Raw genomic sequence first — 27,019 nt, forward strand, 5'->3', positions numbered from 1 at the left:
ATTGGGTGATGCGCCCACTACTAGGTAATATTCCCTCATATTTACAGGATACAGAAGACTTCTTGACAATTTTCATGGAATTTGGTTGGCAGCGAGACTTTAAGTTGGCTCGTATTGACGTTGAGAGCCTATACACATGCATCCCGCAGGATGCGGGTGTACAGGCTGTCAGACGTCAATTACACTATACAAAAGGGGATCCTATGTTTATTGAATTTATCTGCGAAGCAACGCAATTCGTGTTGAATTACAATTCCTTCCAATTTGACTATACATGGTACCGCCAGAATGCAGGAACGGCTATGGGGACCCCAGTGGCCCCAACTTTTGCAAATTCATTTGAAGCCGATCCAGAGGAAGAAATGATCTATAATTTATCTAACCCATATGCTAGTTATTTATAACTATTCTTGCGTTACATTTACAACATCTTTATAGTGTGGTCTGGAACGCAAGATGATTTCTTAACATTTGTGCGATATCTCAATACAAACATGAATTTCACATAAATTTGGGGTCCAGGAGATAGAATTTTTGGATGTCTATGTAACCATAAAAGAGGGAAAGGTTCAAACAAAAGGGTATCGAAAACCCACTTCCACCAATACACTTTTAAGGTATGATAGTTACCATCCTAAACAAGTGACCCATTCCCTACCATATGCCCAATTTCTACGTCTTAGAAGAATTAACACTAATGATGAGGTATTCTATAAGCAGGCAGGAGAAATGAGTCAAAGATTGGAGTCACGGCGATGCCCTTCAGGTCTTATTATGGAAGCACTGAAAAAGGCAAATAAAAATAACCAAATATCCTTATTACAACAAAACAAAAATAAGAAACAATCACATGCAAAACAGAACAAACGGTTTGTTCTATCATTTGGTCATAGCCCTATGAGTCATGTAATTCGCATTAGCATCAGAAAACATTGGCATCTGATTGAAAATGACCCATTGTTAGCGGAGGTCGCAACCAGACAACCGATAGTATCCTTGGTGTAAAAATTTAAAAGATGTACTGGTTAAGGGCCGCTTTCACAAAAGGAAAAAGAAAATGAGAATTGGCCATCAGCAATGGTGCCGAAAGGCAATCAAAAATGGGGACAATGCAATTTTTGTAATTCCTGAATACGCAATAGGAACCTTTATTTAGGGAGCTGTGCGTTTGAGATAAACGAGCTGATAACCTGTAAAACAGAGTATGTGGTATATATGGTGGTTTGCATATATGTGGCAGATTTTACATAGGAAAAACTATATATATGTATATAAGATTTCGTGAACATATGAGGTCACTAAATGCAGGTGAGGGATGCCCTAGGTTGATACAGCACATGCAGTAGAAACATGCAAATAATGCAGGGTGTATTCGGTTTGCAGGTTTCACTCAAATTAAGCCAATGGTGTCCGGGGGAGATAGACATAAAATCCTCTTACAAAAAGAGGCTGAAATCATTCTACAGACAGGCGCACTAGGACCGCTCAATCCCAATGACATGAAAGCACGAAGATCGTTTCTAACATAGACCATGTTATTTTAAGTAAAACAATGTAATGTTTCTTTATGCTATGAAATGACTATGTTGCATTACTTTGTTATCCAGTGTATTTTTCTGCTTGATCTTATGAAAGTTTGTTATGAAAACACGCACTGACATATGGATATAAAATGAGTAGGAAAAGGAAGTGACGCCAGGGCCTTGACAAAGCGTGTCTGCACACGAAACGGCCGTAGGCTTGTTCCGCATCATATAGACCAAGATCTTGAATAAAAGAAATTCATTGCCAAGTCGGTGAGTGCCTCGATTTTTTCTACTTTGGATTATAAATTCAGCAAGGCGTGCATTGGTCCCCATACTACACATCATCAGTTTAAGTAGAAACAGAAGACCCAAGGACAACAGGGTCAAAAAGTTACATTTCCAAAAACTTAGCAGGAAAAGGGTTAAGACACATTTCCACAACAGAGAATACGTTATTTCTATTGTGTAAATAGAAATTGTGCTGTCTGTCATTCAGTCATATTTGTATGTCTTTAGTGATCAGATTAAATGTCTGATTCAAGATAAGTGGAGATACTATGTTATGTTTTATGTCAAAATAATTACATAATTATATTCAGAGCTAAATTATTTAAGATCGGAAAAACATTCTGATATGCATTTGACAGTAAGATTCTTGGCAGGCACAAATCATCTTAACAATGAACTTCCATTAACATGTGTATTTACTTAATTTAAAAACTGTACACATATATGTATCTACCACAGGTATAATTTCATGTGTTTGTTAAAAGGTGGTCATTTGTAACATGAAACCGCTTTTAGCACAATGCCTGCACTACGAGGCTGCTATGTATTTATATCACTGCTCTGTGTATACCCATTGAGCACCAGCCAGAGCCAGCATGATATTACCCAGAATTCTTAACTTACCATTTAGTCTAAATATGTGGCGCTAAAAAGTTGGTATGCAGTTGAGAAAGGCCGGAGATTTAGCACTATTCAAACCTAAAATGAGTAAATGGGTGTGGACTTGAGGTGTTGCTAGGACGGTATTCTATTAATTCATTCATGTGTTACATATTAGTAAATGGAATTAAAAAAAAAAGTAAACTATGGTACAAAAAACAAAACAGACTTTTTCAAACAAAACAAAAACTAGACAAAATGTGGAATTACGTTATTAGGCATATAACACAGACATTCAATACAGCTAAATTTTTATTGTAGCTTCATTTTAAATTTCATACAGATCAAATAATTTTCTTTCATTGAGCTTTCCACGCAAATATAGGACATGTCATAAAATATTAATGGGGGTTCAGTCGCTGGCACTCTCACCGATCCGGAGAATGAATGAATCAGTTTTATTCATCCATCAGTACAGAAACATGGAATGTGACAACAGATCGGGCCATCTTGCTATAAATGATTGCGGACAGTAGTCCGACAGCAATCAGTAGCAATTGACAGCTGGAATTCTTATAGGCTGCTATGGGGGAAGCAAATATTTCTAACAATTGTCATAAAAAAGTCCCTTACGTTATACCTAATTGTATTCTATGGAATAGGTCCCGCTAAACGACAAAAGAAAATCGAATAAATCTCCACACATGCATTATAAAGAAAGAACGAACGAACGAACGAACGAACGAACGAACGAACGAACGAACGAACGAACGAACGGGAAAGCCGACTAGGATACCTCTTACTAGGTGTGGGCACCATGCAATTTTTAAAAAAACTGGCTAGTACTTAAATCAAGCTTTAATCCATCTCTCGCTGCCATAGAAGTCTAATTTTTTGAAAAAATACTTTTAAATTCAGAACCCTGGCTCTTTAGTGTACATTAAAATGTGGTAACTTTTTTTTTTTAAGCATTTAACTTCTATGCCAATTTATGATCACTTACAGACTCAATGCCTCAGGTTTCACTAAAGAGATAATTACTATACGACTACTTCTGATTTATGTCAGGTATCTAGTTATCACTAAATACAATATAAACTTTCTACCTGGCAAATATAAGAAACTTTGTAATATATATCTTATTAGAGAAAAATGCCTTTTTCACCACTTAGCCACTTTTTCCCCTCCCCCTGCACTGAACATTAACTCTCAATTTACTGCTAAAATCAGTCTTGAGAGACGAGATGGATTATCAGCTCACTGAGGGATCAGAGAAACAGAGACGCTGCTGCTGCTTCTAGTAAGTGTTCTATCTCACTTCAGTGCTACGTGCACATCTACACGGCACAGTACTGTAGTATAACGTCCTTCATGCTGCTGCTTGTCTGAGGGCGTGCTACAGAGATAGGAGAGCAGGATCTCCTCTTTTTCTCACGTGTGGTGTATGGGAAACATCATAGCAGCTAGTCTCTGTCGAGTCAGGGAAAGTTAACAATTAGGGCATGTCCACACAACGGATTTGCTGCAGAAAATTTCTGCCGCATTTATGCATCAACTAGTGGAAAATCAGCTCCATTTGATGCGTTTTTTTAAGGCAAAATTAGGTTTGGATTTTCATTTTTACTGTGGAAAAATGGCAGATTTTTTTGGTGCATTTTTCCAAGGGTTGTGTGATGGTGATAGTTCTTCTTACTGTGATGTAATTTCCACATTCTGTAAGCAATGTTAAATACTTGTGTGTCACAAAAAGACAAAAGTATAGAAGATATGATACCTTTATTGGCTAACCATAAAAGTTCTATATGCAGCTTTCAGAGCACAGAGGCTCCTTCTTCAGGCAGTTTACAAATGAATGTCTTCGAAAAAAAGCACAACATTTAGATGTTACACGAAGACAATTAGTACATGAAGTGATACATCATTAAGATAAGCCGGGGCAATAAAACTGAGGTTATAGGGGTGATGACTTAGGAGTTAAGGCATCTGGAGTCAGTTTGATGGGGAACGTGACGTGTGTCAATGTAGTGGCTCATAAATCCTGGTGTTAGATTGAGGCCTTGTGTCAATGACTAGAATTTTATCATCATCTTGAATTCACAAATTTTTCTCTCTCTGTTGTTTTTAAAATGACCCTTTAGTATTAGGACTTTTAAATCTGCCAAACTGTGATCAGGTCCAGAGAAATGTTATCCCACGGGTGTATCCACCTCCTGTTTTATTGTATGTCTGTGAAGATTCATCCTGGTTTGTAGTTTTTGTTTAGTTTCCCCAATGTAGATTCCTTTTTTGATGCACCTTGTACACAGGATCATGTAAACTACATTGGAGGATGTACAGGAGAACGTGCCAGTGATTTTATAGTCCTGCTGCGTGTTTGGTATCTGGATGGTGTTTGATGAAAAAATGTTGGTCCAGGTCTTGCATTTTCTACTGTGGCAAGGAAAGGTGCCAGTCTCTGATGGTAAGAAATTCTGCAGCCTTTCCGAGCAAATTACGCAGTACATTGTAGTTTGATTTAGAAATGCTCTCACACATATGCACACTCACTACATACAGGCGTGAACACTTACGACATACATGCACACTTACTATGTACAAAACACATCAATATTGCCGAAGGCAAATAGATTAGCCCTTGTTTCCCAGGTACCTATTGAATGCCTATAGTATTAAACATGTAACTTTGTTTATCAATGACTATAAAGCTTACAAGTGAAAATTAAAAGCGCAATGTGAACTTTTAAGCCCCCACGGGGGGGGGGGGGGGGGGGGCTTTTCTTGTTTTAAATTTAATGTGTCCTGTTAAACCTAGGTCCTTTTCAAAGCGGACTGCAGCCGCTATATTAGATATCTCATACCGGCAGTGTGGCCATTAGAAGTGGTAGTTTGACCCTGCACTCAGATAGCACAGACCACTGAGCAATAATAGCATTGCCATACAGGGACTTTCAGTTCACATTGCGCTTTTAATTTTCACTTGTATGCTTTATAGTCAATGATAAATAAAGTTACACATTTAATACTATAAGCATTCAATAGGTACCTGGGAAACAAGGGCTAATCTATTTGTCTGTCTATGTTTACTATATACAGATACGGACATTCAGAAAACAAAAGGAACACACATTCTGAACCAACAAACACTACGCTATTGTTTCCACTAGCTAAAAAACTGGAACCCTTGCGTTTCAGAAACAAACGGAAACCATTTGCAACGGAAGGATTACCATAGAAAACAGTAGTAATGCAAACGGAAGCTATGGTTTCCGTTTGCTTTTCCGTTCATGGGTTCCTCCGATGGAAAGCTGCAACGGAACCCATGAATGAAAAGCCAACACTGATGTGAACACAGCCTTAGACACATTTGTCTGCACTACATCTAACAATTGCAATTGTTGTGGATCTAAAAAGGTGTACTTATGTAGAAGAAATGTACTCAAATACATTATTTTAATGATTACAATATACATGTGCCTCAAGTTATGCCCATTGGTTCCCTTTTAGAGGTCTCAAATACGTTACCAACTAATTGATTGGCATATGCCAGTTTAGGTTAGTGATCATTCAATTGAAGGAATACAATACAATAAGCCGCTATGTTGTAATGCATAGATCCTACATGACTGATGGCCAGAGAATAAGCCTGTGTGTTTAGAAGGGTTGCCTCACAATGCCAGCAATGTGTTGCATTACACAAATTACTCATTATGTATATAAGATGGCCTGGCCACATGGAAGACAAGTTACATTATTGCTTGCATTTCCATCTAAATCACTATTACTTCATTATGCAGTGTTTCCATTGTGGCTTCAAAACATCAATCCCTTTATTCTGAAGTATCTTCCATTTATCCAAACAGGGAAAGGAATGAATAATTTAGTCTTTTTAATAAAATAAAAATGAAAAAAATTGTGAACCTGTCTTTTATTGGTGGACCTCATGTAGCCTTACCTTTTTCCTGCTCTGAAACAACCTTTTCCAGTGCATAATCCCAGTCAAAGATGAATCGATAGAAACATAGCTGGGTGTACAATGCCTTTTCTGGATACTGCAAAATAACCAAAAATCGCACAACATTAATGTCTAACTGATCTCTGTAAAGGAACAATGTTTAATGCAATACAAATCACAAATGTAAGCAATTCTCCAGCACAGACGAATACATGTTTATTACACAATTCAAACCGTTATGGTTATTCCAGGACTGACATAATGTAATCATACCAAAAAACAAAATCTATTTCTCCTATGACAATGTTGTCTTTTAAAAAGATCAATCATGCAATTTCACAATTCAATTTATACAGAATAGTAATGATATGTAGATTACATCTGTTCAACATTAAAGTGCGGGACAAATTTCCTGATGTTCAGCAGGAAGTGAAAAACATTTACAACTTCACATCGCGCCTCCCCCCAACTGCCCTTTAATACGTTTTTCAATAGAAGGTAAATCCATAATCCCCAGCTAAATTGAGTTACCATGCTGATAATAACCTCTGTATTATTTGTAAGCAAAACTTAGTTGCAATTTAAGTTCAGTATAAATGTATTGATACAGGAAGCGCGGCTTCACGAAACACCATAGCTTTATTACATCTAGCACCAATATGCTTGCTGGAAGTTTTACTTTATTTAAAAAAAAAAAATATTCTAACTGCTGTGCAGTGTAATAGGCATGGTTAGTAGGATACATATGTATCTTCGGTCATATGGAACAATATAATTATAGAGAATATGCTGAGTGACATTTAAACTTAGGCCCCATGCAAACGAACGTGCTTTTGCGGCTGCAATTCCCCCGAAGATCCACGGGAGAATTGCGGCCCCATTCATTCCTATGGGGCCATGCATACGACCGTGGTTTCCACGGTCCATGCGTGGCCCAGGAACCTGGACCGCAGAAAGAACGGACATGCCCTATTATGGCCGTGTTCTGCGGTCCAGGCTCATGGCAAATAATGGCCACGGCTATGCGACTTTCGGGCGGCTTGCGGGTGACACTCTGCCCCCAGCCGACCCGAACATCACGGCCGTGCACATGGCTACGGTCGTGTGCATGAGGCCTTAATCAAGTAATTGCTGGATACAAAAAAAGTTACTTGAGCTAGGTACACGCAGAAACATTTTGCAAAAAGTAACTGATATCAATAAAAGTTGGTTTCTTTGGGCGTAGTACAGATTTAAAGGGAACCTGTCAACAGTTTATACCACCCTAAACTGCTATCGCCGCTATTATCTCTTCGGGAGACAGCCACCTAGCAAAAGCGGATGGGTACAGACGACTAACCACCTAAATGCCATTTGAAAAGTGATTAAATGCATTACTGTGCATGTAATCACTTCAGGTGAAGTCCTGAATTGGGTGAGGCATCCCCTCAGGATTAGCGTGGTCAGGCAGGGCGGTACCTCAGAATTATTTTAGGCAGCTTCACATACGGATGTATTCCCACGTAGAGCAGAAAGTTCTGTGCATTTTTACCACAGAATTGAATAAAATCTCTCCCAGATTACTACAAATGGTTAGTAAGTAAGTAGGACTGCATATTTCCTGTCAGTTGTTTTCTAATATCCGGGACAATCTAAATTTCTAGTCAGACAGCAGTCTTAGATCAGCTGAGAGATTTCCTATGTAACTATGACTGAGGAACTTATAATCCGTCAATATTCAGTTTTATCTGTGTTAACAGAGATAGATAGGAGATATATATATATATATATATATATATATATCTATACACACACACACACACACACACACACATATACACACTATAACCACAGGAAATCTGTCACATACCAGGGGTGGCTGTTACCGCTGTATACTGGTGCCTTTAGTTTACACAGACCAGACTTCTGTGGTAAATCGGGACCTGCATGGTGGTGTACATCACTCACTACAGAGATTTACTTGTTTACTTACTGTATAACAATTTCTCTTAATTCCGGTCTCCTGCTTAAATAGATGAACTACCTGTAAGGTAAACTGAAGCTGTGAGACCCTGCAGCACACAAGGCGCCTGGAAAGAGCCATGCAATATGTGAACCCCTCTCAGGCTTAAATGAAGGGAGACGAGAAAAAGCTTGGCTAATTAATATGTGGACATCTACACAAAAAGTGATTTCTCCGCTGATTTACGCGGGCGAAATAAAATAGTGAAAGAAAAAAAAAAAGCAGGGCTCCTGGAAAGGTCCATCCTATATAAAAACCCCTTTCAAGCTTTGAATATCAGGTGAGTGGACTAACTAAAGTACATGTATGCAACACAATGGACACTGTCATAAGGGTATTATTTCCCACACGAATACCGCAAACAGCATGTTTAACTGTGCGGTCAGCACTCAGAAAAGGATCATCACCGTAGGGCTCATAGAGACTAATAAAAATGGAACTTCAGCTATGGACAGAGCCTGCGTATCTGATATACAAATGCAGTTGGTGGGATAGACCCTGCACATCTATATGTGAATGCTGTTGGTGAGCCAGACCCTGTACACCACTGATAATGTAGGTGACTGCAGCTTGCGAGAAAGACCATGCACCACTAATAATAATGTGCGTTCCGTTTGTGAGAGATCCTGTACCTCTGACACGTGACTGCAGCTACGAGAAAGACCCTGCACTACTAATAAAATGTGAGGTCAGCTGGTGAGACAGACCCTTTACAGGTTATACATGTCTATGCTGGGAATACCTGATGATTCGAAGGAAGATGTCCGGAGTTTTTTTTTTTTTAACATGGAAAATGCCTTCACTTTAAGGCCTCATGCACACGGCCGTGGGCCACATTTTCGTGCTGTGCTGCCATACAAAGGAGCATGGCCCGCAAAAACGAAAAGTAGGATACGCTCTATATTTCCTGGCACGGACACCCTTCCGTAGCGATACGGAAAGGTGTCCGCGGCTAATAGAACCGGGCGGGTCCGCAATAACGGATTTTTTTTTACGGTCGTGTGCACGGGGCCTAAGGCTGCATTCTGTGACCAGAGCATTTGATCCACTATTGGTTCACAACATATAAACACCTCAGAAGTTCATTTGCACCGAGTAACAACCTCTGAGGCAAATTTAGGGATTGCTTCATTTATCTATAGCCAACAGATTACCTTACAGATTGTCTCTACTCCGTTATCAGTGGAAATAGTTTAATATTACTCTTGGAAGAATTTCTGCCACACAGCTGCCAAACCAGTAGGGGGCAGTAGAGAGAAAATCACAAAGGTCCAAAATGGCCTTTCATGCACAAACCTACCTTCTGTTAGATCTGCAAGGGGCAGTTCTCATATATAAGTTCCTTTATTAAATGCTTGTTAGGTCCTCATGTTTATGCGATTTGCAACTTACACGGCTTCAGATCATTATCATTAATATTCAGTTGCAGCATCCTAGATCTGTAATTTTGTATTTCAAAATCCAGAGAGCTTAGAGCAGACAAGTCTCAAGACTCTAAAATCTTAGCAGAACTGAAACTGTTGTGTTCTCACTTGTCAAGAGACTTACTAAGCAAAATGCACAAGAACCATATCGTAAACTGAACAAAAAAACTGGAATACATGGCGTGTGAAAAATTACCTTCCCCTACCTTGTCACTTTTCGAAAGTGTCAGTCAGCTAATAGAAATCTCATAATGTACTAAATATATACATAATTGATGTAGATTACTAGTATACATGTACGCAAGTCATGAGGTGGCGTAAAGAAGAATCATCACTAACAGGCCTAGCAAGTTACAACAAATATATACCATGTGCAGATTCCAATAGGTTTGCTAGAACATGCACCATTTTGGACACGATTAATAAATCTCCCCCAATGAGCAGAGGTATCATTTAAGCGAGATATTGCAAAAGTCAGCCGGAATAAATTAGAGCCATTCATATGGCATTGCATATGTAGCAAATACTTCTAGATGGTATAACAGTTCAGTTGTTAGCATTGCTGCCTTGCCTGTACCTTTTCTCTTCCCAATGTTGTCAAGCACTGAAGGTTGTTTTTGACTTTTCCCTCACATGAAAACTTTGACTAATGATCAATTTATTGAATTTCATTCTTAAGATACAAATCAGTGTCTTATTAACCTAATCAGGCTCCCGTTTGACCTATTAATTCCCTGTATATGTGCCTTGGATCAGAAAGGGCAGCTAATACAAAACGTACCTTGCTTCTGGTTTAAAGGGAGTCTGTCACTGGAAATTGGCCTATAAAAGCAGCAGCACGGTAAGATTGTGTAGCCTCCTCTGAATAAATATATATATATATATATATATATATATATATATATATATATATATATATATATAAATAAAACTCTGTTTTCCTTTTCAGATGTGTGGCTCCGTTGTAGAAATAGAAGTTTATTCTTTATATGAAAATTTGGCGCAACATTGCGCCAAACAGCTCTACCTTCTCTCCCCAGTCACTCCCTTCCTTCCTTCTCGGATTGACAGGGCCAGGCATTCTGTTGAGCACGCCTCAGCTTCCGAATCGGCACACGTGCAGTATAGCACTGAAGTTTCACAGTTCGAATCAGCTTGACATAATTGGTGCATTTGAAGTAGAGCTGCTTCGACCCGTGAAACTTCAGTGCTATACTGCACGTGTGCCGATTCGGAAGCTGAGGCGCGCTCAATAGAATGCCTGGCCCTGTCATTGTAAATCCAATGACTAAATAAGAAAACCTATTGAGATTTTTACATGTCCCTCTTTACTCAGGGCTAATAATAAATAATGGGGCATCAGTCTCTCTTCACAAGACTGGATTTTGTGAGGACCTCCGCTAAGACATGCTCAAGGAAATGTATGATAATATACAAAGTTAATTTCATGCCTTAATGAAAAGAGGTTGGCTTTTTTTGGTTACTTTACTCGGAAAGTTACATATGGAATGTTCTGAACAAATTTTGTATTGAGACTGCAATTTATCCTGGTAGACTATACATTTGCCAACGGCCCTGAGAAAGAGAGTTCTGTTACAGTTAACAATTTTACTCTATGTTGTTGTGAAAAAGTGTACCCTCTAAAAAATGTCCCCACAAACATCAGATCGAGTACCATCAATGGCAGGGAGATCCAATCCCAAGCAAATTTGTTGTCAGGAGGAACTATCAATTATCTGTTGGTATTTGATGACGCTCTTGCTTTTTCTCTTATTTTACCAATGACTAATGCTTAGCAAAATACACCTTGTTCTGGTATAGGAGTAAGTATTACTATACCTGTGGCCTTTCGGACCTGACTAACTTAAAATGCATTTAACATGTGTTACACAGAAGACACTTCTGGAATCACAACAGTTCAGTTGCAAGGAAATTGTGAATTATTTCCATCCAATATACTTTGGCGGTTGCTATATATTTGCTTATCCACTAGCTTGCCCATCAGTAAATTAAATTAGTCTGTAGTTCAGTACTATATACGGCACAAAAACTCAAAATATGTTTTTTAGAACTTTGACATCCTTCAAATATTTTGCTTGGCAAAGTTGATCCATTATACAGTCTTAGTTGGAAGGAATAACCCCCTTGTATTAGGTTTCCATGATAATTCTTAGCTTGTTTTAAAAGTGGCAGTGTGGGGGGCAAAATAAGACGTGAGGGCTCCCGGTCAGTAGTTTCAATTACCATCCTGCACAATAATACTGCTACTTGACAGTGGATACATGGTTTTCCTTACCTCTTTAGTCACTGGGTACTTGCCTGCTACTGGATATCCACTGTGGAGAAAGTTCGGAGTTGCTTGAATCTCCTGCTCGCGGTGTATCTGGAGGCATGCCATTGACGTAAGAGAACAGCAAGGCTGGCAGGCTGAAAGGTGGGGTGCCCTTTTGCTGCAGTGGTGCTCCATGCGGACACCTGATGACCCAGTTTCCAAGACTTCACCGCTGGGGCGACTAGAGGGCCTATTGGTCTTCCAGCGGCATAAAATCCTTGTGCAATGAGCTGCCGCTCTACCCCTTTGGATTGGGCCTGCAACGTTTAGAAGACCAGGAAAAGTTGTTGTGGTGAGGCTCCTGCTTGGAGCCCTGGCAGACAACTGGTTGGTGAGCGGTCCTCTGTTTGCGAATCCTGCGGCCCCTAAACTAGCACATGTGGCACGGCCCTGCGAGGCTGGAACTACACTATATCCTCCAAGGGATTGGAGAAAGCCTTATAGGGCTCATATAGTTCGGCATCACAAAGATTCAGGCATGGTTCATTAAGGAAGCCATGTCTTCTGTCTTTCCTATTCCTCTACATGTGCATATAAACGATTGTACTAACCATCATGGAACTACCGCCTCGAGCCTTATTCTGGAGTGGCTTTGTTCCATACTTTAGGTTTCTCGACAACGTGTTCTCTACCCCTGGACTTTGGCCTGATCAGGTACAAGTCATGTGAAGAGGTTGCTAAGCCCCCCCCCCCAAACACTCTCTAACATCAAGAGATTAAAAGTAGATACAGCCCTTCTCCAGTAGACTCCTCTTCGTAGCAGAGATTTTCTTCAGGATAAAAAAAAAAATGTGGGTTGGGGAGTTTCTTGGCTCTGCCTCGGACTATAGAGAAGGGGGTGTCATTCTTTAGAGTAAATCTCTAGCTGTTACTGTAGAATACCAATCCTAGGTAGACTTCTTGCCAATATGGCCAGGGGATCTAGAGCCCATAAGCACAACTAAAATATTTGCTAGTAATGGAATTATTCACACTGACCAATCTCAAAGTATTAATACCTTTAAGCAATTTTACCATTAGCTATATGACGACAATAATGCCTTTGATCACACCTTGCTCAGGCAGTATCTATAAACCCTTGAGCTCTCCACTGCTAGCCGGTTAGAACACCTAAATGTTGATATAATCATAGAAGAACTCTCCCGAAACATTTAAATCCCTAAAAATCATAAGGCTCCTGAGCTGTGATGGCTACTCAACCGCGTATCACAAAGTATTATGTCAGCAGATCTCTCCGGCCTTTACGGACTATTTTAACTTCATATTTCATGGCACAATGATCCCTGTAGCTGCTAATTTAGCTTATTTTACGGCACTCCTTATAACGGGCAAAAACCCACTGTTACCCGAATCTTATCGTCAATCTCCCTAACCAATTTGGACCTAAAGCTGTATGTAAAATATGGGCACACCACATTTCCCTGGCAATGCCAGATTTGATCAATCTAACAGACAAAACAAAAGCGGGCAAATCACTAATCATCTGGGTGGGACTAGTGTGTATGTACACTACAGGTCAAAAGTTTTAGAACACCTCAATTTTTCCAGTTTTTATTGATTTACAGTTTAATGTCTTAAATGTACTTTGGAAAGTCAAAAATCTAGATTTAATTTGTAGAAACAAACTTAATCCATTATTTGTATTCATCTTAACTTGTTTATTTTTTCTATGCTTTCATTTCAAAGTAGCCATCTCTAGTGGATTACAGCTTTACACAATCAAGGCATTCTTTCTACAATTGCATTCAGATATTGTTCAGAAATTTCTTTCCAACGTTGTTGCAGAAGTTCCACAAATGTGCTGCACTAGCAGGTTGCTTTGCTTTCACCAGTCTGTCCAGTTCATCCCAAACAAGGTCAAGTCTGGAGACTGTGCAGGCCATTCCATTCTTTGTAACCTACCGGCTTCTTCGTGTCTTTCTAGGCAGTTCTGACATAAGCTAGAAGTATGTTTTGGATCATGGTCTTGCTGTAATATGAACCTCCGACCAAGTAGGTGTATACCAGAGGGTATTGCATGGTGCATTAAATAGCTGTGGTGTGCCAGTAACTCTATGCAAGTTGCCAACTCTGGATCCAGTAATAGAGCCCCAGACCATCACGCTTCCTCCTCCATGTTTGACAGTTGGTGTCACACACTGAGGAAGCACCATTCCACGTTCTCGATGACGTACAAAAAACCTGCGTGATATACCAAAGATGGCTAATTTTTATATCAGTCCATAAGACCTTCTTCCACTCTTCAGTAGTCCACTCCAGGTGCTGCTTCGCCCGGGCAAGTCTTTTTTTAAAATTTACAATCTTAGCAGTGGCTTTCTTACAGATACTCGACCGGTCAAACCTGCAGATAGAAGTCTTCTCTTCCCAGTTGAAATGGAAAATTGTTTATTTTTTTGCTGCATTAAGCTGGGCTTCAATATTTTGTGCTGTGAGGCGCCGATCACGCAAACTGTTGACTCTCAAAAACTTACATCTGATTTTGGTTTGGTCTCCAGACCTCTTTCTGTCAGAGGATCCAAGTGCCTTTTGATGGTATAGGAAACTGTACTGACTGCCACCTTGGCTTTCTTGGCAATTTCTCTGTAGGACAGACCTACACTTAAGGGTTATAATCGTCTGTATTCCTTTGTTAATTGCCTTTTTCTTGCCATTATGATAGCAATGTGCTTTGTCCTGAAGAGCAAAACTGTCCAAATCCTGCCCTACAGGGTGTTGTAATGCAGTCTGTTCCAATACTGGTTATATAGAATCAGAGGGTTTGAAAGTAATCTCCAAAAGTTGACACCTGTAAGAATAGTTTGCATCCAATCTCAAACCATAATTTGCTTTCTGCACTGCAGAGCAGCGGTCCTTGATGTCTTCCCTGAAAAAAAGCCTTTTGCTTAACCCCTTAATGACCGCCGATACGTCTTTTTACGGCGGTCATTAGTGGGCTTTATTCTAGAGCGCCGCTATTCTACGTCGCTGCTGTAGAATAAAGTAAACAGAGCAGGGAGCCGTGAAATCTCCCTGCTCTCAGCTGCCAGAGGCAGCTGAGGGCTGGGAGCGTCCCTGCTCTGCCGGGTGAGATCGATATTAGTATCAATCTCACCCGTTTAACCCTTCAGATGCGGTGCACAATAGCGAGCACCGCATCTGAATGGTTTTGGAGAGAGGGAGGGAGCTCCCTCTCATCTCACTGACACCCGGCGATAAAATCGCCGAGTGTCTGTGTCTTCTATGGCAGCCGGGGGTCTAATAAAGACCCCCAGGTCTGCCTGGAGCGAATGCCTGCTAGATCATGCCGCAGGCATGACCTAGCAAACGCCTGTCCGTTTTAAACGGACAGGCAGTAATACACTGCAATACAAAAGTATTGCAGTGTATTATAATAGCGATCGGAGGATAGTGAAGTCCCCTAGTGGGACTAGTAAAAAAGTAAAAAAAGTTTAATAAAGTTAATTTTAAAAAAAAGTAAAAAAAAAATAAATGAAAAACCCAGCTTTTCCCCTTACAAAATGCTTTACTATTAAAAAAAACTACAATAAAGCAAAAAAGTTACACATATTTGGTATCGCCGCGTCCGTAACGACCCCGACTATAAAGCGGTTACATTATTTAACCCGAACTGTGAACGCCGTAAAAAATAAAATAAAAAACAATGGAAAAATTGCTGTTTTCTGTTAATCCTGACTTTAAAAAAATGTGATAAAAAGTGATCAAAAAGTCGCATCTACTCTCAAATGGTACCAATAAAAACTGCAAGTCGTCCCGCAAAAAACAAGACCTTATACAGCTATGCCGACGCAAAAATAAAAAAGTTACAGCTCTTTGAATGGGACAATGTAAAAATGTAAAAAATGGCTTGGACATTAGGGCCCAGAATGCAAGCAGGGGGAAGGGGTTAAAATCAGAAATGTATTGATGCCAGAGGTGGTTTAGTAGCAGAGCGTTGGTGACGTATGTACTAAGCGCCTCAGCAGTCAGTGACCCCGCTCTGTAAACTTAAATGGTCTTCCAGCTCGTGGCTGAGTTGCTGTGGTTCCTAAACGCTTTCACACTGCAATAATACCACTCACAGTTGATTGTGAAATTTATTCACTCTGAGATATTCCACAAACGGACTTGTTGCAATGGCAGCATCCTATTCAACTACCACACTACTATTCAGTGAGCTCTTTAGAATGACTCATTCTTTAACAAATATTTGTGAAGGTAGCCTGCATGGCTAGGTGCTTGATTTTATACACCTGTGGCAATGGGACTGAATTAAACACCTGAATTCAAGGATTCAAAAGGTGTGTCCCAACAGTTTTGTCCCTATAGTATATCTCTAAGCTGCAGCTTCTGCCTTGAAGCAAAGGGTTCTTAGTAGCCCTTGACACTAAAAAATGGCTTTGACAAAGTCCAACGGCAGCGGCTGGATTTCGTCCTTGATAAATTTAGGATGAAAGGCAACTTTTGAGTTTTTCATAAAGCACTATATAGTACACCACAGGCTGCAATATAGTTCAGAGGCTGAAGATCCTCCCTGTTTCCACTCCAGAAAGGCACTACACAAGGTTGCCCCCTATCTAATCTCCTGTTCAATTTGGCTCTGAAGCCACTTGCCTATTATCTGGAGCACTTCTTTTTATTTCAGGAAAGATAGATAGTGTCTCTTACAGTACGAACAGCCATGTTTGCAGATTACATCATGATATTTATGACAGATCCAGCAAAATATCTAACTACTGTGTATCAATACATGCAAGATTTTGGGACTGTGTCGGACTTCAAAATGAATCCCTTGAAATGTGAACTCCTCGGTCTACACCCCCATACTTGGCCTGAGGAATCAGTGACTGAAAATAGCACCCTAATTTAAAAATTGGAAAGACCCCTAATTCAATATATACCCCCCCCCCCTTATAAGATACAGGCAGAGCTTACATGATAGGAACACCACCCTATTACCCTAAAGGGAAAAGTGCATCTGATCAATATGATTTTTGCCAAGCTCTTGTATCCTTTTACAAACCATACCACGCCTTCTGAAGCATTTTGAGGTCACCTCATTAAAAGGGGCATTTACTAAATTTCTGTGGTCCGGAAGAAACCCAGCATTTTCCTTACTAAATTAACGGACTAGTGAACACTGGGGATTGAACTTTCCGTATCTCAGGGGATACGATTTGGCCAGCTAGCGTATACATATTATGGACTGGATACATCACTCAAATGATTATTCTAAGTATCTTTTAGAATCTATACTAGTAGAGCCCTATGTTCGCACTACTTTATTATATAACACACATATGCCAGTCTTTTGGTGGTCATCCGGGATACCGTAGTCACTTGGCAATAGATTTGGAAAAGACATAGGCTCTCCTTTAAAATTTCTAGGTACCTTCCGTTGTGGAAATATTCAGATTCTGCTGAAGCATCTGACAGAAATCCTGTGGCTGTACTCAACTTGGGGATGGATTCAATTACGTCCTCTGTAGAGTTTTTAATCTTGAGATGGTTTTCAAGCTCATTAACCCATATGTACATGGATCTAGCAGCAATATTTGTTTTCAAATTATACATTGCTGACTCCCATGACTTCCTAAGAAGTGAATCTGCTTTACGGTCCATTGAATCTGTAAGAGGAGACGAATCCTCAAACGGAAGGGATGTTTTCCTTACTCTTTCTGCAACTTGGATAGACTCACTAGGGTGAAAAATAACCCTTTTTCTAAACTCCTTAGATATCAATGGCCTTATATGTGGCTCCTGTCACTCCTCAAAAATAATTTCCTTGATATTCATATTTATAGGAAACACAAGATTATTTTTGGGTCTTAAACCTCCGAACATTTCATGTTGTACAGTAGGAGGAGGTTGTATTTCTTCAATTTGCATTGTTCCTCTTACAGCTCTTATTAGGGCCTCCATGTCTTCATAGGAGAAAAAAATATTTATCTTGGTCGCTAACATCTTGTACATTCTAGGAGTAGAATGAGGTGAATTATTAGCAGATGCAGGGGCTGGTGTGACATTTTGATGTACCTCTGATGGACCCAAGTCTTTAATAGCAACTAAAGACGACAATCTCTTCTCTTACCATAATCCCTAGACTATCTACTAGGAATGGTTGTTCATCTTTAAAAGAGTGGGGAAATACAGTCCTTGCATAAGGTTTTTTTTTAATATCAGTCAGACAATTTTTTGTTACAAACAGCACATTTTCAAAGTTTTTTTTTGCTTCAATTTTAACTTTTTTGTGATTTGCTTTTTCCCCCCCTAAGAAAAGCAACCATTTCTTACACCACACTATTCCAAGGTTAGCATTTTCCCCCCTATGGCGTACTCCCAATACTAGTCACCATAGTGATCTCAGCTGGAGCAGAATGAGAGGGGGCGCTATCAGGACCTGGAGAGGATAATCCCATAGATGAGTCTCAGACCAGGTAACCCCATCTGTTACTTAAACCCAACGGGTTGTTCATGAAGTCCTGTCAGCTTGTTTGAATAACTTCCAGCACGCCTGGAAAATTTCTGGCACGCCTTTGGTGACTTGTGGCGCTGAAAGATCGCGCTGCCCCACTTCCAGCGGCCACGTTCTATTGCTTGCGGACGTGACACACTTCCGGTCCACGTTCAGTCGCGGAAAATGGTTTGCATATAGCGTTGGAAATATTGAAACCCATTTTTCTAAGGTATGTTTTAATATTGTTGTTTAGAAATATCTTCCTAGCACCTATGCAGCAGTATAAAAAAAAAAAACAACTGTTGACAAGTTCTCCTTAATTTTGCGCGCACGTACGTACGTACACTTAGAAAAAAAAAAGCAAGAACCAACTCAAAACACTTATCAAATGTTCAAAACTAGGTGCTCCCTGTTGTGAAAGCATCTGACAAGAATTACATGACTCTTCTTGGTGAATTCGACAGGAGAAAGGGTGTGATCTATGTACATACTTTAGCTTTTGGTCTAGAATTAAACTTTTTAAAGGCTGTTTAACCCCTTAATGACCAGCCTACTTTGGACCTTAATGACAAAGGCATTTTTTACGTTTTTCCACCGTCTCATTCAAAGACCTATAACTTTTATTTCTGCGTCGATATAGCTGTATAAGGTCTTCTTTTTTTGCGGCACGAGTTGTAATTTTTAATTTAATAGCTCCATTTTGGGGTACATAGAATTTGTTGATTAACTTTTATTAACTTTGGGGGGGGGGGGGGGGGTTGTAGAAAAAAACCCTGCAATTTTGCCACACTTTTTTGCATCCTAAATTTACGCCATTTACCGTGTGGTATAAATAACACAATAGCTTTATTCAGTGGGTTGTTGCGATTGCAACGATACCAAATTTGTATAGTTTTTGTATGTTTTACTACTTTTACACAGTGAAAACACTTTTTTTTCAAAATTATTTGTTTTTGTGTCTCCATATTTGAAGAGCCATAACTTTTTTATTTTTTTCGCCGATGCAATTGTATGAGGGTTTTTTTTTCTGCGGGAAGACTTGTAGTTTTTATCGGTACCATTTTGGAGTAGATGCGATTTTTCTTTTTAAAAGGTTTTATTTATTAATTTTCAAAGTACAAAAGTACAAGTAAATACAACACAAGTACCAACCCGTAAACGGGTTGGAACCACAAGGCCCCATGGTTACAAGACATTCAAAGTACAGAGAAGGCAGTGAACAAATAAAGAAGTATCACAATACAGGATATACTTTGAGGTGACCACAGAAGATGCCTAAGAACTAAAAGAATACACATGCACACACCATTCACCCAAGCGCTGCAGTCATCTGCATTGCTCCCATTCCATCCAAAAGGGCAAACAAACATTAAACGACAGTGTCCGAGGCCTCCAACTATCTAGACCGAATCTTCCCAAACTTGTCAGGGCAGCGCTTGTTAAGATACAGTTTTTGGTACATAGGTACATATTTATTTACTAATTGGACCCAATGCTCCAGACACGGACAGGTCGTGGCCTTCCATGCCATAATCAGAACCTTCTTAGCACAAAATAAAACATTTTATATTTTATCATAATAGCCATGTACATTCTCATTCATTATGCCCAAAAGTCACACTCTAGGGTTGAGGAGCCGACGAAAGTCAAAGTTATCATGAAGGAACTCCAGATGCAACGGTTTAATCACTTTTTATCAAATTTTTTTAAGGCTGGATTCAAAGAAAACAGCAATTTTTGCATGTTTTTTTATTTTATTTTTTTACGACGTTGACCGTGCGGCTTAAATGATGTAATAAATTTATGGTTGGGGTCGTTACGGATGCGGCGATACCAAATGTGTGTAACTTTTTTACTTTATTTTTTTAATAATAAAGCAGTTTGTAAGGGGGAAAAGTGGGTTTTTCATTTTACTTTTTTAATAGTCCCACTAGGGGACTTCACTATGCGATCCTATGATCACATTTTAATACACTGCAGAGCCAGAGGCATGACCTAGCAGGCATACAGTACAACCAGACCCGGATGCCATCGGAGAGACAGACCCTCGGCGATCTTATCGCCGGGTGTCAGTGGGATGAGAGGGAGCTCGCTCTCTCCATCTCTTCAAAACAACTCAGATGTGGCGCTCGTTATTGAGCTCCGCATCTGAGGGTTGTTAAACGGGTGAGATCGATACTAATATCGATCTCACTCGATCGGGCAGGGATGCCCCCAGCTACCTCTGGTAGCGGAGAGCAGGGACATTTAACTGCTGTTTATTTATTCCGATGCAGTTTCGCAAAAAGGCTATTGCATCGAAACAAAGCCCATTAGTGGCCGCCGTAAAAACACTATGGGGCGGTCACTAACGTGTTAAAGCAAAATAAAGCACTGACATAGTAAATGATGTAATGAAAAGTTTAATATATTGGAAAATATTTGTCTGGAAAACTATGGAATATAAGAGCTAAATCCCATAATCATTTCACTTTGACATGTCAAATGGCTTGGAGTGGTTTGCTTCACTGCTGATCCAAGAAACTCCCCTTTCAATTAATTTAATTCAAAGAGCTTCAAGAGATTCTAATTCAAAACTTAGCTCTTATCTTACCATCATTTTCCAATTAAACTTTTTTGATTTGGGCCTCTTAAAATATTACATTTTTCAACCAATTAGGAAACGTCACTAACGTCTTAAACTTCCCATAAATCAATATTACAAGCAAATCCCAACATTTTTTGCAATATATCTGATTAGAGAACAATGCTTCTTTCTCCACCTATCAGCCCCCTCTACTAACTGTTCACTTACTCTGAATACGATCTTCCTCAAAGGGGTTTTGTGGGGACCGAAAATTATATGCAGTGTACTCACTGCAGTACACTCGCTAACATACATTCCGGACCCCCGTCACACTGATTGAGATTTTAATAGATTTTTATAGCGCGGGCGGAGGATTGCTAAAAATGCAGGGTGTAATAGGCAGAAATTCCTCACGTATATGAGTCCACCCGTACGTTTTTTTAAAATCTGGTTAAGGACTCGGTCTCATTTCAATACAATATTGAGACATGATGGCAAAACCCTTGACAGGCTGCAAATCACATCACAACCAGTGGGTGGCCACACTGACATCTAATGACGAAGTTTCGCAAAATCATGTTTGTTTTTTTTAGCTGGTCATATTGCTCCACACATCACAGGATATGTTGAGAAAAGAGGAAAGCTAAGGAAGGACATCTGTACACACGACAGCCTATTTAGAAAAGTTACCTGAAAAGTTAAGTACGCTTTAACTAAGGAATTAGCAGTTAGGAATGGCTACCCTTGCAGCTAAGGAGTAAGGATATCATTAAGTCTGTTTTGGGCAGCCTGAAGTCTGCAATGGTGTGTACGGTACTCTGTTGGAAAAACAGCCTGCAGTCAGCTAGGAAATGGCTTGGAACTTAAAAACTGTTGGATTCTCAAACATTGGTTCGCAAAACATTTAAAAAAAATAATAATAATATGGAAGGGAAATACTAAAAGCCAGTTGAAAACGTAACAGTTACTGCACACTTGACTAAATACGGTCTGTAAAAATGGCTGCTGATTAGTTTAATAAAATGTGGATTACCAATTTTTGATCTGTCAGAAAGAATTAACTTTGCCATTCCCTGTGCATAGCGTAAAGACAATGAGAAATATGCTCCTCTGCAATAAGGAATAATAATAGGAAATATGCTCCTATGAGAGGTACGAGACCCACTGCAATAAGCATCTCATTGTCTCCACACAGTTCTACATTTCATATTATGTATCACTGCAAATATATTTTTAGAAAATCCTGATTGCAGCATCAGGAGAGGGAGCGACTGAAAAAAAGGACAGTGATTAAGTTATTTGTTTAGTTTTTAAGATTGAGTCGTAATTGCGAGTACACGTCTCTCTGACTGCACACATGCAGCAGGTTGAATAGAACGCCGAAATTACCTCCTTCATAATAGTTTGTTTTGATAATGTATTGTGTGTCGAGATGATGAGAAACAGTTGCTGTCAATTTGATTAGCCATTATATTTTTATGTTAATTGCCATTATTGGGTCCATTCTGTTTAGTGTCACCATAGAAGCCATACAATGTTAGCATAAATAACAAATTGGAGTAAATTAGGAAGATATATTTTTGCCAATTCATTTTAATTGCCCCTCAGTCCTTCCGATGGTTAACGCAGCTGTTGACCCATAATAAGCGCTAGGTCAATATAACTGCTTGTCAATTCAGAAATGCAAAGTGCTGTGGTTCTGAGTAATGGATATACAACAACCTTTGCCAGCCAACTGAAGCAAAACGAATGGCAAGTCACATGGAGAAATAAAGCAGCAGATATGGAGTTTAGCGACCTCATATTAGTAGATGGGCTAATTAAAAGTCACTGCCTAAATGGGTAAAGAAAAAAGTAATATCGTTTTTTTTCCCCCTCTCTCGAATATATCAACACCTCCTGTACATTTGCTCACTGGCACATTTTGCAATTAGCAAGATAGGTGAAAACAAAAGAATCTATTAGATTTTCAATGTCAAATATGATTAAGCTGAAGACTTAGAACAAGAATGAATTGACTCGTTCCCTGCCATTTTTCTACTCAAGTATAGAACTGCTGTTGCCTAGAGAAAAGAACAAAATCTCAAAAACGCTGAATATCTGATCATACATGCACTTTTTTTTCTTAAAACAAGTGGTTTCCTTTATAAGGCCATTATTGACAGGTCCTCTTTCAAAATTAAACAATATACTGGCATGGGGGGGGGGGGGGCGGGGTGGGGGGCGCGGCGTGGGGGGTGTATGCATTTTCCAAAATGCTATGTTAATCTAGTACATCAAACAAAACAGTCTATGATTGAACAAGAAACATTATAGTGACCTATTACGATTTTTTCTTATTCTACATAAAAAACATTGAAACAATTATACCTTACTTGGTCATTATTCATATGTCAGATAGTACTAGGAGAGAGAAAAAACAAAACGAACCAGATATCTAGTCCAATATCCAGGCACATAATCACAATTATGATTGAAAGCTTTATACAATGAGGCAATGTCATGTGAAAATACTTCTGCATTCTCAGTCACTTCACAACTCCCTTTTCCTCAGAGTGATGCAGTAATTAAAACCTAATTATTATCTTCATTTTAAACAAAACCTAAAGTGAATACCAATTAATAACAACATACTAATGAGCATCTGCTGTGATGAAATTGAATATGAATGCACAGCAAATTTCGGGTAATTTATTTTCGGGGAAGTGCCACTGGTTGCATTTGGCTGGTGGATGATGAGAATGTACTTCATTTGCCATCAGTCAATTTGGCACATGGCAATTGGCATACAAGGTCAAAGTTTAATGTTGCAGATGTTTCTTTCTAAATTATAGCAGAGTACACTAGTAATTAGCAGTGAAGACTTAATTATTAAAAAAATTCTATATATATTTTTATTAACATACTTTTATACAAACGCGCGTGTATATACTTAATTGCAATTAGTGAGCGGGCAAGTAAAATATGGAGGTATGAGTAAATACTGCTTACAAATACAAACAAGGAAAAAAAATCTAGAACTGTGTCTTGTAAGGCTGTTTTGGTTTGCAAGGCTTCCTTAGGAGCCTCCGTTGCATACTCATTTTTGCTCGACAAAAAAGCCCATCATACATGGATCCGGCGCTTCCATTTTTTCTCGTTCTGCTCTTATGACTAGGAAGAACGGAAAACAGAACCGTGAACAAAGCCTAATGGAGACAATAACGCAGTGCAAGAGCTCCACTGGTACCCAACAAACATGAAGAACTATTCTTCCAGCCAAAACGGTCAGAATCTGTGGTGGAGACTTTAGACGAAGCGTTCGATGCAGATGTGAACAAAGCCTAATTCATATACAGAAAAAATACTAGGCAGTGTAAGGCTGGTTTCACACGAGCATGTTACGTCCGTAATGGACGGAACGTATTTCGGCCGCAAGTCCCAGACCGAACACACTGCAGGGAGCCAGGCTCCTAGCATCAGTGATGTACGATGCTAGGAGTCCCTGCCTCGCTGCCGGACAACTGTCCCGTACTGTAATCATGTTTTCAGTACGGGACAGTAGTTCCACGGAGAGACAGGGACTCCTAGCATCGTACATAACTATGATGCTAGGAGCCCGGTTCCCTGCAGTGTGTTCGGTCTGGGACTTGCGGCCGAAATACGTTCCGTCCATTACGGACGTAATGTGCTCATGTGAACCCAGCCTAAGAGGACCCATAGATTCTGACATCAGAATCTACTACCTGGCTTGAAAAGCAGCAGTAATCTGTTCATATGTGGGAATATATATTTGGCATTTGAATCAACACAAGATCTTCAATACATCACAGCACCTGACAGAATTCAGATCAGGAAATTTCTCAGTGATGCAGCCTTAAGCTTTAGGTCTGTAACTTCAATAGATCATATCTCCTAATAGAAAACTTAAAGAACCATTAAAATTTTTTAATGTGAATTAAAGGGGTTGACTAAAGAGGGAAGACGCCTGTACATATATTCCATTAGGGCCTATGAATGTCATAGAAGTGGCTCCCCAACCTGGAACCCTCCTAGAAGCCATAACAGTGAGAAACTTAAAAGCTGCTCATGCTCTGGGGGGACTCAGCATGACCATGTATTACATGGTGGACACCGGGAGATGTGCTGCCGAGGTGATAGAAATGTATAGGGACGAACGATAGTAGTAACGAGCACTTGTCCCCATACTAGCTCCTAGTGAATGGAGCAAACTAGTGCCAATCAATGAACTGTTAATCAGCGCTAGTCTACACGGCCCACGTCGTGCCATGTAAGAGTACCTTTACACTGCATCTGACCAGTGTCAGAAAACAAAAACAAAAAGGTAAGCACATTGAAAACCCCTCAAATGTGAGCCTGGCTTAACTTGTTTTTGTTTCAAGATTAAAGTCTATATATAACAAAGTTATGGATAATCAAACATTCATATTCTTTTTAAAACTTATTATGGTCTTTTACCTGTGGTTGGGAACTGCAAAAAAGGAAAGAGGGACAGGAGAAATCCTGGAGTTTAGAATGTGAACAGTTTATATGAATGGAGGAGAGAAGATTGTGTACAATGCAGGTATTGCCCACAGTGTATGATGTTTTGGCCTAATATACAAACATGTGAACAGATATACACTATATGAACAAAAGTACTGAGGCACACCTCCTAATCATTGAATTTAGATGTTTCATTTAGTCCCATTGCCACAGGCTCTGCTTTCTCAAAAACTGCAGTTTCAAACCTCCTCTAGCATCAACATCCGAACAAAAACCGTCGTGTCGGGAGCTTCATGGCATGGGTTTCCATGGCAGAGCAGCTGCATGCAAGCCTTACATCACCAAGTGCCGAATGGAGTGGTGTAAAGCACGCCACCACTGATCTCTGGAGCAGTGGAAATGTGTTCTGTGGAGTGACGAATCACACTTCTCCATCTAGCAGTCTGATGAGTCGGATGAATCTGGGTTTGGTGAATGCCAGGAGAACGATACCTTCCGGACTGCATTTTGCCAACTGTTAGGTTTGGTGCAGAAGGGATAATGCTATGGGGTTATTTTTCAAGGATTGGCCTAGGCACGTTCAATACAGCGAAGGGAAATCTTAATTCTTCGGCATACAGAGACATTTTGGAAAATTGTATGCTTCCATGTTTGTGGAAGTCCATTTTCTGTTCACGCATGTCTGTGCCGCAGTGCACAAAGTAATCAACAGAAGTCTCACAGGACACGTAGACAAGGTGATTCCTACGTATGCTTAAGCACCTCCAAATTATAAGGAAAAAGTAACAAAATACCCTCTCCAACGCATCATAACTTAAAATTGAGAAACAGGAGTGTGACACTATTTATAATAGAAAATTAGAAAAATATCAATTTTATTGCTAAAATTTAAACAATGAGGGGATATAAAATATACAGAGGATCCAAAAACTGTATACGCGAAACGCGCGTCGGGGCACTTCCATCCTTCTGGGCCACTTTAACACATCTGACACTCATGGGTAAGGCATGCCAGGTCATATACCTCTGTTTGGGATTCCATTTAGATTCACGTTTGCATTCATTTGGACATTTGTACAGATATGTCCATTAGTGTAGTCGTTCAGTTCTTAGATGGTACCACCCTCCTGTCTGTACTGTTTACTTCTGCTTTCGCATGGTTCGTTAAGCTCTATGTAACAGCACTGATTCCTCTGTTTATTCAGACTTGGCATTACCTGTCCTTTATTATTAATACCATGCATCTTTTACTCTGCATGTATGCATTAATTACTGTGCTATTGGTGTGGTATTAATCCATATACCTGTGTGACCCTTCAGAGACCCCTGACCTTAACACCAAAGAACACTTTTGGGAAAAAACTAGAATGGAGATTGCGAGCCAGGCCATCTCGTCCAACATCAGCGTCTG

The 27,019-nt window shown here is 39.7% G+C and overlaps 1 protein-coding gene across 3 annotated transcripts in view; it reads right to left on the bottom strand.

The window, feature by feature from the left end:
* The window catches only part of POLA1 (DNA polymerase alpha 1, catalytic subunit), a 335,037-nt gene that overhangs the window by 43,380 nt on the left and 264,638 nt on the right, over window positions 1–27,019 (bottom strand). For all 3 annotated transcript variants that reach the window (XM_075854008.1, XM_075854007.1, XM_075854009.1), the window contains exon 35: window positions 6,367–6,463. In XM_075854008.1, the coding sequence (XP_075710123.1) occupies window positions 6,367–6,463 (97 nt within the window). The remainder of the gene's footprint in view (window positions 1–6,366; window positions 6,464–27,019) is intronic.

The sequence above is a fragment of the Rhinoderma darwinii genome, chromosome 2 (assembly GCF_050947455.1).
Source record: "Rhinoderma darwinii isolate aRhiDar2 chromosome 2, aRhiDar2.hap1, whole genome shotgun sequence".
In the NCBI taxonomy this organism is placed as follows: domain Eukaryota; kingdom Metazoa; phylum Chordata; class Amphibia; order Anura; family Rhinodermatidae; genus Rhinoderma; species Rhinoderma darwinii.